Below are 13964 nucleotides of genomic sequence, written 5' to 3' on the forward strand. Positions count from 1 at the left end.
ACAGTTATAGTATTTAGTTTGTGTGTACTGTAAACTTATTTAACTGTTGTACTTTTGCTCCGCGGGGTGTTATTTGTAAAATAAAAAAATAAAACATATAAATATGATATTAAGAACTCTCATGCGTTTCACAATTTTTTATTAAATCATATTTTAGATTTCCTACAATGCTATAATACTGATTATATTGTATATCCTTTGTTGGAAAATATTTTCCCCGAAAAGGATACGAGGCATTATCTCGGAGGTATTTTAAAATAAACATTTGACTGTATAATTACACACACACACACACACACACACACACACATACACACACACATATATATATATATATATGTTTGTGTGTGCTTGTGTGCATGCTATAACTATAACAGTGTTAACCTAGATGGTTTGATTCAAATATTACTTCCGAAAACTTGATGTTTTCCCAACTTTACTTACACACATGTCTTCCGGTGGGACGGTAACGATTTACACCGCAGTGATCCTATGCTACTAACTGCGACGAGTGTGGCAGGTCGATTTATTTCGACGGGAAAATTCGGACAGTTCCGTCATCAACTACACGGTTAACGTTGCGCCATTACAATCTAACTTGGCGATGACTTAATCTGAAATCCTATCGACATAATTCACTCGTTTGCGGATTAAATGCGGGAACCATAAATCCTCAAATGCGTGACCCATTGCTTCAGGTCTTGGATCTCCTCGCCCATTTTTTCCCTCAACAACAAACTATCAACCGCGTCCGATACGAAAGACTGCGTTAAACTTAGTTTCGTGCTCGGTGTTATTCGTTGACGACGTGCAATAGACAACAAATGGGGAACGCGGAAGAAGCCGCATGTAAAAATTATGATTCTCAAATTATATTTCAATTTACTCTTGTGATTAAGTGAACAATTGTTTAAAAGTATTTTATTCAAAGACCATTGGAAATAATGTTACATAACAGCGATTTTCAAACTGTGAGGCGCGAGTATTTACTGGTGGAGACGCACTAACATATATTTGTTTTTAGGTAAATAATAATTTGCCTACATTTGAATAATTAAAAAATATGTTATATTTATTTATGAGGGTGCGATTTTTTTTGTTGTTTTAGAGATGCGTGATCCAAAAAATGTTAGGAACTACTGTTATACGAGTACACGAATACCTGAAAATTATACAACTATATAGTAGTACTCAATTAATATACAAGTATATCAGATATTTTTTGTTTTTTAAGTATCGATTAACACTAAAAACCGAAAATGATAAAAAAAAAACCTATTCCGTTAACTTTATATACAAGCTATAGATTTCGTAATATATATATATATATATATATACGTATTGATATTTTGCTTTTGTCTATTATAGATTGTTTAAATACATGATATTACAATTCGAAATTATATGATCATAGACAGCATTATGATACTCGAATAGAATACATTTGGATATATAGTTTCTTACAACTATAGAAAATATTATTATATTAAAAATAATTAAAGATTATCTAATTAAAATTTAAAATATGGTGTAAGTTTATTAGATTGTGAATTTCGGTTCAACGTTTTTTGGTGTTCAGTGTTATTGTTTTTTTTTTTTTTTTTACAGTGTAGGATATTTTTCTCCTCGTACTTTTAAGATTTATCGGAATAATATTTTCTGATCTCGTGTTTTGGATCAGGACTAATAAATATTATTGAATAATTTGTAATTATAAAACTCTAAATTATCATGACCAAAATTAACTAGGAAACCTTAAATATACTACTGCACTACTTCAACCACAGCTATCCGTAAAATAGTTAAAGAATAATGTACACGTGAAATAAATATTGATATCATTGCTCAGTAAAATCAAATCAAATTCCACAAAGTTGAATTGATATTAATAGCATCTTACATGCATCTATTGGAAATTAAATTAATATTATAAAAATGTTGAAGAATAACGTTCGCTGAAATTGATACGCGAAGAGATAAGTTTTACTTGCTATCGCCGAGGTACGTTAAAAGTGCACATTTCGCATCCCTTCCCTCTTCCATGTTCTATATAGACTATATTTGTGTACAAACTGATTAAAAGAAAAGTCGAGAAACTTGCAGGCTTACAACTCGGTAAACAAAAGTCGAGAAAATGCTCCATACAGTTTTATCAGAAAAGTGACATATCAGAAAATACAATGGATGCCTCTCTTCCTCCAACGAAAATAAATTGAAAAACAGCGCGACTCGGGGATATCCGAGCGAATATTTTGTACAATTCTAAGAGGAAATGTTCAACAGTTTTGTCAGTTAAGTGGTAGATACATTGAAATACAACGAGGCGTCTTTCTTTGTACGCTGTAATTATTATAAACTATATTCACGTGTATTACGTTGCTTTGCTATGTAGGGGACGGGAATTTGTAATTCCTAAAGCTTAACGAGGTATGCGCATTGAGACGTTAGTTACGTATTCCACAATTTAGGGTCCCGAGAGGGGTAATTATCATTTTAGAAAATACGAGCGAAATTAAAATATGTTCGTCAACATTCCGATAAAATTATATAATAAGCCAAGGAATTTTTTTCGTGTTGAATAATAATTATGCATGATGCGATTGTAGAGAAAACTTTCAAAATCGAAAATCAGGAGGAGGACGACCGAAGAAACGTGACGCGCGCACCTGTTTAGACGAAGTGTAATTCGCTGTGAAACGCGATGCCAGGGTCAAATTTAATTTCTATCCGAAGCGCATCTTTTCGTGTTCCCCCGGGGTTTGAATAGGTTTTGCGTCTCGTCGAGCTCTCTGTGGCATTTATAATTTTGTTCTGATGTATTTACGTTCTAAATGTTATGCGTTGCATATAATTTTACTGAAAACGAAATGAGTAATTGTTTTGAAAAGATACTTTAATATTTTACAGTTAAGTAAAAACTTACAACATTGGAGATGGTTTCTAGGTGTGATTGAGATCTATAAAAAAATCTTACTAGACGTTTATCGCATCATTTGCAACGGAACTTAAGCCGGAGAGTTGTTTGAAATGGCAAATATTTCCATGGTCTCATTTGTGATCACATCTTGTAAATATGATTTTGCTCTGTAGTTTCAAGCGATTTGGTAAAACGTTTTCTTAACAAAACATTTTACTAATAAAAAAACCAAAAAAAATATTATGAATATAATACATAATATTTTTTTATACATAATTATATATATATATATATATATATATATATATATATATATAAATTCGTTGTTTGAGACGGATGATAATAGAACGAGCAAATGGAATAGCTGCATGTCCCCAGCCACCCACCTCGGACTTTCGAGTTCAAATTTTTACAGTCATTTGTGTTTCATTTGTGCTTGTTTGTGTTTTTATTTCCGTCGTTTGTGCTTAACCCGTTTCCGAGTTATTGAACTTTCAAGGTGGAGGTGGGGTTGGGGACATGCAGCTAAATGGAACCGTTATAATGATTTACCGAATTCGAACATAATTTATATAATAAATAATTCAGTAATTCAACTGTAATTCAATTATTTCTTTACAGTGATTACCACTATTAAATAATAATAACGAAATATCTATTGAATACATCGTTGTAACGGTAAACTGCAATATCATTTATTCTTTAGCATTGTGATATTGCACAACAAGGGCTTATAACGTGGGAGACGCTAATCAATCTCAGTTTACTTTTATTCGCACGAATTTGTTTTATTGATATAAGATTTATAATAACAAAATATTTTATATCATCTCTTAGTTTAGATTAATATTAATAATTACACAGACAGTATTGATGTAAAACAGTACAGGGACTGTACTGTGTTGTTACATAATACTGTTTCAAGTACTCTTCATACCGACTATATTTTATTATAATCGAATTTAACTACCTTTCATTATCTACTTTCTGATCTGAAGATCACAGGAGATTTTCACGTTTTAAATATCTAAAAGATTACAAGTACAATTAGTAAATATGAAGCAAATTATACGTTTCGCGCAGCGGTCAAGAAGGTGTCCCCTCTGCATTGTTTGTATTTCATAAGCGAAAAATCATACTAGAAAGTTTTTATCTCATAAAATCCTAGCATAGCTGTTGTTTTGTTTATTCAATTAATATTCGCATTATGATAAAGTTATAATTTCATAATCTATATAAATTCCATTGTGTTGTCGGTTTGTCAAACAATAGCTAGGGGCTGTTCGTGACGGTTCAAATATTAGCTGGTATACTCGTAATAATTAATACCGGTCACTTCAAGAGAAGTTTGTTCGCGCAATAAGCGTTCTCTGGGGCATACTGGATTATATCCGTGCACTAGACTTGATTGAAAATCTCGGAAATAATTTTCAACCCTTTTCAATACACGTAGATAGAGTTTAGTTAACGATGCAGCAGGTACACAGAGGTGTGCAACGCACATACATCTATACCGAGTGTATTGTCGTGTTAGTCTCTGTCAATATAGCTTGTTTCCAAAAAATAATATTTTCGGATTTTTTCATACTTATACGTTACCGAAGGATAATATTGTGTTTATATTGTTCAATCGTTTTTAGAGTACCTGTTTTTATCGCTCGTAAAAAAAAAAAAACAATATTTTTATGTTATCAAAATATCTAAGACAGTCAATTCGCAGATCTGATACCGACCCGTTCTAAGTAGGTCAGTGGTATAACTACATGTACTAGCTTATCACTTTCCATGCTCGTTGGCCACCTTCCACCCCTGTTGGAATTGGCGTGCGGTCGCCGGGGGAAATTTAGCAAAGGTTGTTGCAAAAGTCAAAATATCGCAAAGACGATGGTCGGCTCGAAACATTTTCGCGGTACGCAGCGACAATCTCTTTCCATCTCGGCACCGATCATTAATATTCATCGATGTTTCCGTTATCATATCTTGATCGGGATTGATGGTGTGTACATAGGTGTGCGCGTACGATAGCGCTTTAATCATCGCGTCCACGCGAAACGCCTAAAGCCCAAGCATTCGTAGTCCGACGATTCTATGTGTTTATACATATAAAGATATTCATCCCGTCCTCTACGCATCATCGAGCCGCGACCCAACGCGTACACGTATACGTATGTATTTCAACAGGATTATCATTCAGGTAAATCGGAACGAGAGTACGACACAGGCTTCCTGTGCTCGTATTTCCGATTGTACGGTTCGCACTTGCCGGCTCGCGAGTTCCAGTGCCCGTATCGGTTGACGTCGATATCAGGACAGTGGATCGATCCGCCCCGGCCGATGCAAAGGAGTTGCGGAGGAGTGAGTCGATTGCAAGTAATTCAATGTTTCAGACCGTTGCGATCGATCGGCTTAGTTAAGAGAATACAAATAGAGGTAATCGTTTGATTTTCAACATTTTACCGCTAAAAAACCTCTATACATAAAAAAATCATGTAAATAACTACGGATAATACTATTTTATTCGACTTTCATTCTTTATAAACGTTTATAAATGTTGTGTATCCAATATATAGTATATTTATTTGAAACTTTGATACTACTCCCGGTATAATACAGTATCATGTTTTGCATGCGGTTCGTGCGCTTAGTCAATGATCTAGATGTGAGGGCCTTGTGTGTGGGTATACTATATTGTTGTACAGGACCATGTTGTTTTTAGATAATGAACATGAAAAATATGTCACACGGGCATTTGGAAACATAAATAACTGGCTCGTTAAGTTTACACACCGGGATCCTATGTAATAAGATTTATATATATTTATATATATTTATATATATTATCTATACAAATTATTGCGGTTAACACACTGGAAAATCATAGCGGATGTTGAAGCACGTCATCTTACCAAGGATTTTAGTTAAGATAATACGCGATTGGCCATAGTATAATATTGTAAAGCGAATGATAATTGATAGATACTAGGTTATTTCATGTGCGATAAACAAGTAGACGTTTTACTCCTCAAGAGATCGAGAGCTAAGATGGAATAAAATAACGTTTGATTATAGCTAACTGGAAAACGGTTTAGTAGTTCTAAAGTATGAACACTTTTACTCGCAGAGTCGGATAAATAGGTAAATGTAAGTAAATAATCTATTTATGAGGGTCTCAATTTTACAAAACAAAAAAAAATAATTATACGAATATGTGTGTTGATAATCAGTAATTATGAACAAGAAATCATTTTCAATCACAGAAAAATTTCACATTATATGTATTATAATATAATGTAATATTAATTATATTATTAATATTTCACATTAATATATGTATAAAGAGTACAATTTAATGTAAGTGTTTAAATTTAAAATATAAAGTAATAGAACAAATATTATAAATAAAAGTTTATATAAAATGTTTTTTCTAAATTTATGTGATACAAAAGTGTTCAAAATATCACAAAATGAGATACATACAATATCATACGATATATTAATAAAAGTATATTATACAATTTTAACTATAGTTTAAATATTTAATTATAGTTATACAATCTTACATACTATCCGATTAATATTTTTATGAAAATACATATTAACGACCTAGGAAAATATTATAAAAAATATAATTTTCTTATAATATTTGAATCTATATTTTCTCATTAATTATTTATTTATTATAATAAACTGAGAAGTTCAATATAAATTTAAATATTAAACTTAATAATAAGCTAATGATAATTATAAGCTAATAATCAATTATCAAATTGTCATTTATATGGCTTTAAATAAAAATTAGGGACGGCCTCGTTCAACGAAATCGCATATATGAGATGTACCTATTTACTTTTCAATAATGAAAACCTATACGGGTATTTTATTTTCATACTGTTACGTTATAAGTATCTTTTTTATAAGAGTATTTGTATTTAAACCAGAATAACAATAAATAATTAAAATAAATATGTATAGTAATTAACGTTTAGTTAAAGAAATGTAATATATTAAGTAGAAATGACAAAGAACAAGAAGACTATTGTGAATGTTGTATAACGTATCATACTTATAATTTTTTTTTTTTTCATTAAATAAAAATAAAGCATTCCTTGCCATATACATATACTATCTATATCTACGAATAAAAAAAGAAAATTTAAAGTTTTAACATAATAATATGGATTTAACTTAAGTTAATAATGCAGTATTGGTGTTTACAGTAAGAATAAGGAATAATATTTAAATTTTCACAAAATAATTGTAATATATTTTAGCAGTTAGTTTAATGTGTAAGAGTGCTTTAGGAAGAAGTGCTTGAACAATTGAAGATTTGAATGTTGGAGGTGAGCTTAGCATTAAAGGTCGTAGAGACTACCTCGTTTTAAACGACGTTGAGTTGGGTGGCTGGTACCGAATTGGTTCCCGTCTGAAAAAGGTATTTTATTAGGTATAGCCGAATTGGTTCCCGTTTAATTATGCACATTTTCCTTCTCAATTTTACAGGCTTAAGTCTGTCAACTTTAAAGTAGGCTTGATTAATAATGTGCGTTAATATGTGTTAAAAAAAAATTATAAAATATATACAATTTTAAATCGTTGATTTGGAAGTCAACTAGTCATCACTTAGGTGTACGAAATACAAATAATAAAATATAATAAATACAATTTAAAACCACTGATTTGCAAATTTGAATCTAACTTTCTTTAAATATTCAATTCTCGTAAACTTCTCATTAATTTACTCAGTCTTACAATTTTCCAAGTATTTGTTATTACTTTCCTGTTTGCTAATAATTTGCTAGTCTCTAGTAATCTATAGTCTTTTATATTCTATACTCTATCCTATCGATATAATAATAATTAATCGATATTAATTATGTCTATATGTCATACAGATAGCTATTAACATTTTTTTTTTTTTTTTGTTTCTATGGTAAATAACATAAAAACTGGCCCGCTGAATTTTAATATTTAATAGTGTAGGTAAATTGTGTTAAAAATTAAAATTGTCACTATTTTGCCTGTACACAAATGGGAACAAATTCGGCTATACCTAATTAAATACCTTTTTTAAACGGGAATTAATTCGCCCAAATGAGAACCAATTCGGTTACTCCCAATTTGGGTGAGTGCAAAAATTGTAGTAAGTTGCATCTATTGATCCTGGAAGAGTGTTATGGAAATTTTTCGTTAGTGTTTTTATATGGTGTTTAATTTTTTGAATTTGAAGATATTTGTAGAGATTTGCATTTTTAACGAACCATGGGGCATTTGCGATTATTTTCAGTATTTTTTTTTTGGACGATTTGAATTTTTTTAATGTTTGAGGATGCAAAATTAGCCCATATCGTGCAAGTGTAGGTGAGCAGTGGGCTTATAATTTGTTAGTAAATTAGGAGAGAGTATTTTTTCTGTAAAGTGGACTTTTTTTTTATATTTAGAATAGGATAAAGCATTGAAATAAGCTAGTAAATTGTTGTTGTTGGACTTTATATGAAATGTGGGTTCACCAACTGAGTCGTTTATCAAGAGTTACTCATAGGTATTTGACCGTAAGTTGCCAGGGTATATTTTAACTGTCAAAATTGAGTTGTGAAGGATTAACGTAAGAACGTAGGCTAAATATAACTTCTGTGCTCTTGGAGGGGTTGATTTTAATTTGCAAAAATCGACTTATAGACTGCTATAACGTAGATTTTCAACAGTTCAGAACAGCGATTCTCAAACTGTGGTACGCAAAAGACTATATGGTTGTACGTGGAAGGCCGCATGGTGGTAGAACGGAAATTGAAAATTTGATCGACGCTGGTTCTACGAAAGACCTAACTTCGTCTCGAGGTGCACGTGGCCCCATGAACTGGCTGTGCGAGATCGGAGTAAGACGGACCATACGTCCGTAATCAATGAGTCACGGCCGGCGGAGGATTGACGACGACTAGTGGCGGAAACACGCTACTTTCGCTGTCATAACAACCGGAACTGGAGGGGTTCCGACCTGTTCACACCGGGATACCGTACTCGCAGCTCGGCTGATTACCGAAGCTCGGGCCGAAAGGGCTTTCAAAACTGAACCTTCAGTGGGCGAGAACATAGATAGGGCGCGTGTAACGTGCTCCCGTCACTCCCATGACGCGGGCAATTGGCACGGAATCCGATTCTCGGTGAAAACCCGGAGAGCTATGCGGAAGCGCGCGCGAGCGTGACCGAGTAGCCTCTCTTCCATACGGATAGGAAGTTCAGTTGTTACTGCTATCAACGGGTAAGAGACTCGGCCATTCCCCGAACTCAACTCCCAGATAGCTTCGTGCGAATTTTCGTCCGGACCGGAGACGATAGTCAACAAAGCACCAAACGGGAAAACTCGCTTAAGCTGACCAGAGTTTTGATCTGTAACCGCAGGGACGGACGAACGTCAGTCGCTCCTGGAGGCAGTCGCTTGGAACTCCGTGCGTCCAATCGACCGCTACCAACCCCGTACCGAGTCGTACTGACGGTGGCCATTCAAAAATCGCACGGCCGAGTGGGTGCCGGCAGTTGAAAAACCAGCTGTATAATCCATGCCACGGGAACTCGGGGAGCCCCACTTTCCTTAATTGGACGGTGCCCGAGAACGGGGGGCGCGCCTCGGGACCTGGTCCCGGCGGCACGCACCTTTGAGGTCGGACTCGTGGTGGCGTTGATCTTCGCTGGAGAACGATAGGAAGTCAGGGATCGGACGACCGAATCCGCGTCCAGTCAAGCGTGGGAGGCAAACGCGGGGTACGCCTGCAGCTCCCCGCTCCGACAGATTAAACGGACGGAGCGTACATTCCCTCCCGGTGATGGAACCTCTCTCAGACACATTCACTCAATTTAATTCATATATTAATTTAAAAACAATAATAAATTTATTTTAATAAATAAATAATAATTTTTCTGTAGTATTTTACTGCCTTTTTATTTAAAATAAATGTATTTAACTATGTAAAGTTTATATAGTTCTATTTTTAATCATAGTGGTACGTGATAATTTACTCGTACTCAAGTGGTACGTGATAAATAATGTTTGAGAACCACTGGTTTAGAACAATTGTTCAAGAACAAAGAATATCTAAGATAACAAGACACAAAGTTACTTGCGCTACATTGTGAATAAGCTTCTACGTCTTCATCAGATACTTTTATGTCATTTGGTTACTCCTTTCTAAAACGTTTTGACTGTTATGACTATTTCTTATCATACTCTAGTCAGCTCATTGCACTTTGTTGGTAAAATATTTTGTATTTTTGAAAGTAACTAACAATGATTGAGAAACCTGGATTTGAGTTGATCTAATAAATAGTCTAAAAATGGAATAAAGATGGATCGACGATAGTACGTTTTGGTAACTTCTTCGTAGTTTATGAGATTGAGTATGAGGTTTTACTCCATCAGTTTTAGTGCTGTTTTCGTCAATGAAAATTGACGTAATAATTCGTTATTGGAGTTCCTCCAATGATGAGCAAACATGTTCGTAAACATTATGAAACAAACTCAGAGAATTCAAATGTTCAAAATTATCCAATCAATAACTTTAGGGATGCTATTCGATAACAAATTTTATCTAGTTGGTTCATTAGAGACTAGATAGGTAATTTTTTTAATGTCTCAACAGTTTTCCTAATAACTGCTTACCTAAACATCTTTTGATAAGGTACCTAAGTACCTTTTAATTTCATCAAAATATAATTTTCTAACGCTTTAAACATTTTTTTGCGCTGTTCCGATAAACTTTTTTAATTCACTGGAAAAAGAAACATCTTTAGTACATTATATTATATTTTCAAGTCTTAAGTTTACATATTAAAATGTTAATCAACTACCAAAAATTGACAGATTTCGTGATTTTTATCAACATTTCAAATTCAAATGCTTATTTTTAAAAATTGTGACTTCAGAATATTGAGATTTTTTCACACGAGTAAGAACAATATATGAGGAATATTGTATCAAATATTAAAATTTTGTAACAAATCAAAATCGATTTATTGACGTTTTACGAAAAAAAAAAAAATATATATATATAGCAGTGAAATGATCGGTGGTGAATAATCCGTCAGCGAAACCATTTCGACGAATATTCTGGCGGTGAAATGTTCACGGCGAAACTAACTAGACCCATTATTTTTACGAAGTATTGTCATCATACAATTTCGAACTTTTGAGCTGAAAGTACCAATACCTTCTAGGACGTTTAGAAAATTACAAATTATTTCAGATTCACTTTTCTTACTAAAAAATTTGAAATTATTTTTTTTTTAGCATATTTAATAGTCTTTTGAACAATTAATTTTGTTTAAGGTGCATAAAGTAGAATAACTACGTTCGAAATTAATCATTCATTCATTTCGAGAGGGTTTAAGCCCCCCAAAACTCCTCCCTGCATCCGCCACTGCATATAAAATTATTACTATAATAATAATTTACCTATACAGTATGATTATTATGCAGCAGCGTAAAATACATTATATGATTGTGATAAATTTAAAGTAATATACATCAAATTAAAAATCAACAAATTTAATAAAAATCATAAGCATAACAGCAAGCAGTTGTCGTATACCGTCATCTCGTATATTTCGTCGGAGATGGTCTATTATCGTGCACGGAATAGTTTTCAGTCGATCATGGCACCCGGACAAAGTGTTTCACCGTTTTCGTTGAATATATTTTGTAAATGACTGCGTAACCGTAAACAGCTGCGAGGAACAAGAAAAATCCGCCATAGATCAAAAACTGAAACACACGAGTCACGTGGTGAGCTTTATTTTTGCTTTAAAACCCGATCGTGAATTATCGATTACGCTGTACCTTGAATTTATTTTAACATTTTTTTTTCAAGATATTTTAACGCCTATAATCAAATCGCTTAGTTCAATTAGGTAACGTGACTTTTGGCCAACCATGATTGGTGAAAACAGTTATCTTGTCAATGAAATCGATTAAGAAAACAATTTTGATGATGAAAGACGAATGAAAGAAAAAGAAAGCTAACAAAGCGCTATTTTTGTTTTCAATTTCAATCTCAATGCTCATCGAATAAGCTATAATATAAATTATTCGTAAAAAACAGTGTGGTTGACAATTCAGTCATCAGTTAAAATTGGTACGAGGAGAGAAGCATTTAGGAATAAGAAGGACAATCGAAAGTGGATAATCCTTAGCATTACTTTTATTTTTGCAGTGGACGGTGATGCTGTGGATAAAAATGAATTTAATTATAGCTCTTTATACAAGTGTAAAATTACACAGTATGTTTTTGAATATGATATTTCACTTGTGTTAACTAACAATTAAAAATTTTAACATACTTAATTATGAGTCATTCGTTATAATATATTATATTATCTTTTTCGGACATGATATCCAAATGTTTGCAGTAATTTGTGGACATTTTGGACTTATTTCCGGTCTCATATATTTCTTATATTTTGGGATGCCCTAATGGATTTTCGATAAACGAAACATTATTATATTTATTTAAGAAAACTTCAACTAATTATACAGAATTAATTTTTATTGTAAAGTTAAAGGTAAAGGTCAGTTAGTTAAGGTGAAATTATTTTAATTAAACATTTTTTTTTCCGATTGAAAATTGGAATTATTTGGGAAAATCGGGTGTTTAAAAATTTAAAGTGGATGGATAATTGGCGTTACAGCAACTGTAATAAAATATATCCATACGAAAAATATTAGGAATAATTTTTATCGCAATGTTGATTCATTTGAATCATACTGATAACAGCTTTTGGATGGCTGTCATGATAAAATTGAGAAACTAAAAGAGGAATGGGCTGTCGTTTGAATGTAAATGAAAACAAATGTGACTCGAAATATCATCACGGTTTGAAGGTTCATCGTGGTCGCAATAAATATTCATTTTTATTATCAGGTAATGTGAGATGGCATTACTAAATCCCACGATTTACGTTTTTGTTGAAATTAGTTTTCTAAAGCCGCGTTGATAATAAGTAACATTTTTAGATAACAAAATATAACGTGTAACATATAAAAAATATATTTTATACGTAATAAACGTTATAATAGCATGTACTGAGTAAGTAAGTACTTAGTAAATATTACTTACACACCAAATTGAAATATTTTGTTATATTAATTAATTCTTGGCATCGTAGCCAACCGTGATGACGTTGTTATCGCAATAAAAGCATACGCAAATTTAAAATTTAAATAAAAATAAAAAAAAAAATAAAAGAAAATTTTGCGTTTACCCATCATTACTTGATATAATATGGGGCTAGTAATCTTTTAGAGGATTAAAACATGATAATTCCTCGCGCAGTGAACTTTGCTGCGACGGAAGCTTAACATTTTTTTACGGATTTAGAGTGCAAATTTCAAATTTTTTATAAATTTAGCTGGTCATAAAGTAAGTAAGATACAGTTACAAATATTCTTTAATCCGCTATTATCTATGCTTTAAATGAATTTAAGTGAAATTATATATGTAGTTTAGTTTTTTTTTTTAATTGCTATAACTTGGTCGATTTTGGACTTAGAAAGTTGGTTAAACTACGAAAATTCATTCAAAAATTAGAAAAAAAAGTAGTAGTAGTTAAAATAAAAGGTTTCCATTTAAGAAAAAAAGTTGTTCTGCGCACACACTTGTCTTATTTAAGATAAAAAAACTCAAAGATCATAAAAATGTGTTTTTTATGTTATAACAACCAACTAAAAACAGAATTCAAATTTCAGGTCTCTAAACAAAGATATTGTGTGTTCTAAATTAACGTTTACATACTATATAACTTTATTATAAAACACTATTATTTAGTATTTCTACTTAAGTGTGGATATGGTTTAATGCAAAATATTATATTTTTTTATACACAATAGTGTATAATACATACTCTGTGTATGTATATATATATAGAATTCATATTTGATGAAATATTCCGTAAAATATTATGATTTACCAAAATCACCTTTAGGTACATGGTGAAGCTGTTAAAAACGGTTTCAAGACATAACTAAAACTTGTCGCGGTCCTAATAAATATTATTTTCATAT

The 13964-nt window shown here is 32.2% G+C and overlaps 1 protein-coding gene across 2 annotated transcripts in view; it reads right to left on the reverse strand.

Annotated features, from left to right (window-relative positions):
* Window positions 1-7033: 7033 nt before the first annotated feature.
* LOC112694292 (thiamine transporter 2-like) overlaps window positions 7034-13964 on the reverse strand; it is a 33619-nt gene continuing 26688 nt past the window's right edge. The window contains exons 9-10 of one of the 2 annotated variants that reach the window (XR_003149557.1): window positions 11497-11669; window positions 7034-7340 (exon numbers count right to left, since the gene is read on the reverse strand). Coding sequence is in view for 1 of the 2 variants with exons in the window: in XM_025569716.1 (XP_025425501.1) it covers window positions 11559-11669 (111 nt within the window). In the remaining variant the exon portion in view is untranslated. Of the gene's footprint in view, window positions 7341-11437; window positions 11670-13964 lie in introns of those variants that run through there. The other variant, XM_025569716.1, reaches the window with a different exon arrangement.

Source organism: Sipha flava, unplaced genomic scaffold, assembly GCF_003268045.1.
Source record: "Sipha flava isolate LNK unplaced genomic scaffold, YSA_version1 126_pilon_pilon, whole genome shotgun sequence".
Lineage (NCBI taxonomy): Eukaryota > Metazoa > Arthropoda > Insecta > Hemiptera > Aphididae > Sipha > Sipha flava.